Source organism: Austrofundulus limnaeus, unplaced genomic scaffold (genome assembly GCF_001266775.1).
Source record: "Austrofundulus limnaeus strain Quisiro unplaced genomic scaffold, Austrofundulus_limnaeus-1.0 Scaffold65, whole genome shotgun sequence".
NCBI lineage: Eukaryota > Metazoa > Chordata > Actinopteri > Cyprinodontiformes > Rivulidae > Austrofundulus > Austrofundulus limnaeus.
Genome location: NW_013952467.1, coordinates 991,713 through 993,626, shown reverse-complemented (window position 1 = coordinate 993,626; position 1,914 = coordinate 991,713). Strand labels below are relative to the sequence as shown.

The following is a 1,914-nucleotide window of genomic DNA, read 5'->3' as shown; positions in this document are numbered from 1 at the left end:
ACAAAACTGAAACACTTCTAGATAAATCTATGATTAGATGATAATAAAAAAGGAGTTTTGTAAAATTAAATCTAACTATTAAAAAGGCAGCTGGTTTGGATTATAACTGAAACGATGATGCTAATTTTTTTTTTACTTTTTCACTCAACAAACCAAAGAACAATTACTTTGTACAGTATTATCTTACGTACCTGTACAGGCGCAGTGGACTTGCGAGGGTCATAGATGCGAACTTTTCCATCTTTGCAAACCGTGGACAGCAGCTTGCCGTCTGGACTCCATGCCATGCCGAACACCTAAACATAAACAACAAAAGGAAAGGAGAGAGGAAGATGAAACTATTGGACTTGAAGAAAACAGATTCTCGTAGGTTCTTGGTCACCCACCTGGTCCTCGTGTCCGGTGAGAATCTTGACCTGTTCTCCGCTCTCCAGGTTCCACATCCTGACAGTGGAATCGTAGGATGAGGAGACCAGGACTCCGCTGGCCAGAGGGTGAAACTTGATGGAGTAGATCTTCTCTGTGTGGCCTAGAAAGAGCCAACTTCACTGTCATCATGGCCTTATTTACTGAAGGGTCCCCCTCACTGAGCTAAGTCTTACTCTCTCACAGTGTTCCTCATGTTTTGTTTTGTTTCTTACCTTGCAAGATGAGCTCAGGCTCAGTGATGGTCTCTTTCAGTCCACCTTTTGGTACCTTCCACACCCGGATCTTAGCATCATCACCAGCTAATAAAGGACACACATTTTAATTACACACATAGACAGGAAATAGGTAATGAGTGATTGATGAGGCTTAAATAAAATCACAAGACAAATTGAATTTGGTTTTGACAGTGTGAAATGTTCACTCAAGTATTAAAAGAAAACAACCAGTGCTTGTTTGTTGTTATGGATCAACTCACCCACAGCCAGTCTGTGCGTGTCAAAAGGGTCCCAAGAAAAGTCGGCCACATTTACAGAGTTTTGGATGGTGGGAAAGGCTGTTTCTGGAAGCCTGCCTGGCTCAGAGCGCTGACAAGAGTAATCAAATGTTCACACAAAAACAATAAAAAACAGAAGAGAAAAAAATAACATCTAAAGTTTAACTTTTTAAAAACCCAGATGTTTTTTTCCTCCAGAGCAGCTGATGTACCTCAAACACAGCAATCTGGCCTCCAGAGATGGCGAGCGGCACCGCCACACGCTCACAGTTGACACAGAAGCCGTCACACTCGCCAGGCGTCGTCAGGTTGAGGTTGCGAATGTTGGTGATGTGTGTGTCCCGGTGCATCACAACACCCTGAATGTGTCGGAACTTAGATGATGGTCCTGTGGGAAACAAACAAAACAAAAGAATCAAACACAAAAAAAGATTATTGGAGAGTGGATTTCAGGTGTGTGTGATTTTCTACCGAGCAAACTCTGGATGGTTTTTGTGCTCTGGCTGGGACTGGGACTGGGACTGGGGACGAAGCCCGAGGACAGGCCAGAAGTGGAAGAAGGCGAGCGGGACACGGCAGCGCTGCTGCTGCTGGGGGTGCTCAGAGGACTACTGGAGCTGGAGCTTCCACGAGGCTGATCCTGGAAGAGCAGGAGGGTGATAGTCAAGCCTCTGATTAAAAATAACATCCTGCAATATTAAGAATAATATTAATAAATAGAGAATTTGCATTTAAGGGTAGCGCCTTTCACAGCTGCTGGACCCCTGGCACCTGTTCTCGAACGGGTTGTTCCCAACTGTAATTTCTCTTCATGGGATCAAGTGAGCAAGTGAGTAAGTAAGTAAGTAAGTAAGTAAGTAAGTAAGTAAGTAAGTAAGTAAGTAAGTGAGTAAGTGAGTAAGTGAGTGAGTGAGTGAGTGAGTGAGTGAGTGAGTGAGTGAGTGAGTGAGTGAGTGAGTGAGTGAGTGAGTGAGTGAGTGAGTGAGTGAGTG

At 44.1% G+C, this 1,914-nt stretch overlaps 1 protein-coding gene across 1 annotated transcript in view; it reads right to left on the bottom strand.

Moving 5' to 3' along the window:
- Positions 1-1,914, bottom strand: part of LOC106518702 (mitochondrial import inner membrane translocase subunit TIM16) — a 118,004-nt gene that overhangs the window by 9,137 nt on the left and 106,953 nt on the right. Inside the window, exons 15-20 of the mRNA XM_014010088.1 lie at positions 1,394-1,562; positions 1,135-1,310; positions 905-1,013; positions 642-728; positions 387-529; positions 192-296 (exon numbers count right to left, since the gene is read on the bottom strand). Of these exons, the coding sequence (XP_013865542.1) occupies positions 192-296; positions 387-529; positions 642-728; positions 905-1,013; positions 1,135-1,310; positions 1,394-1,562 (789 nt within the window). The remainder of the gene's footprint in view (positions 1-191; positions 297-386; positions 530-641; positions 729-904; positions 1,014-1,134; positions 1,311-1,393; positions 1,563-1,914) is intronic.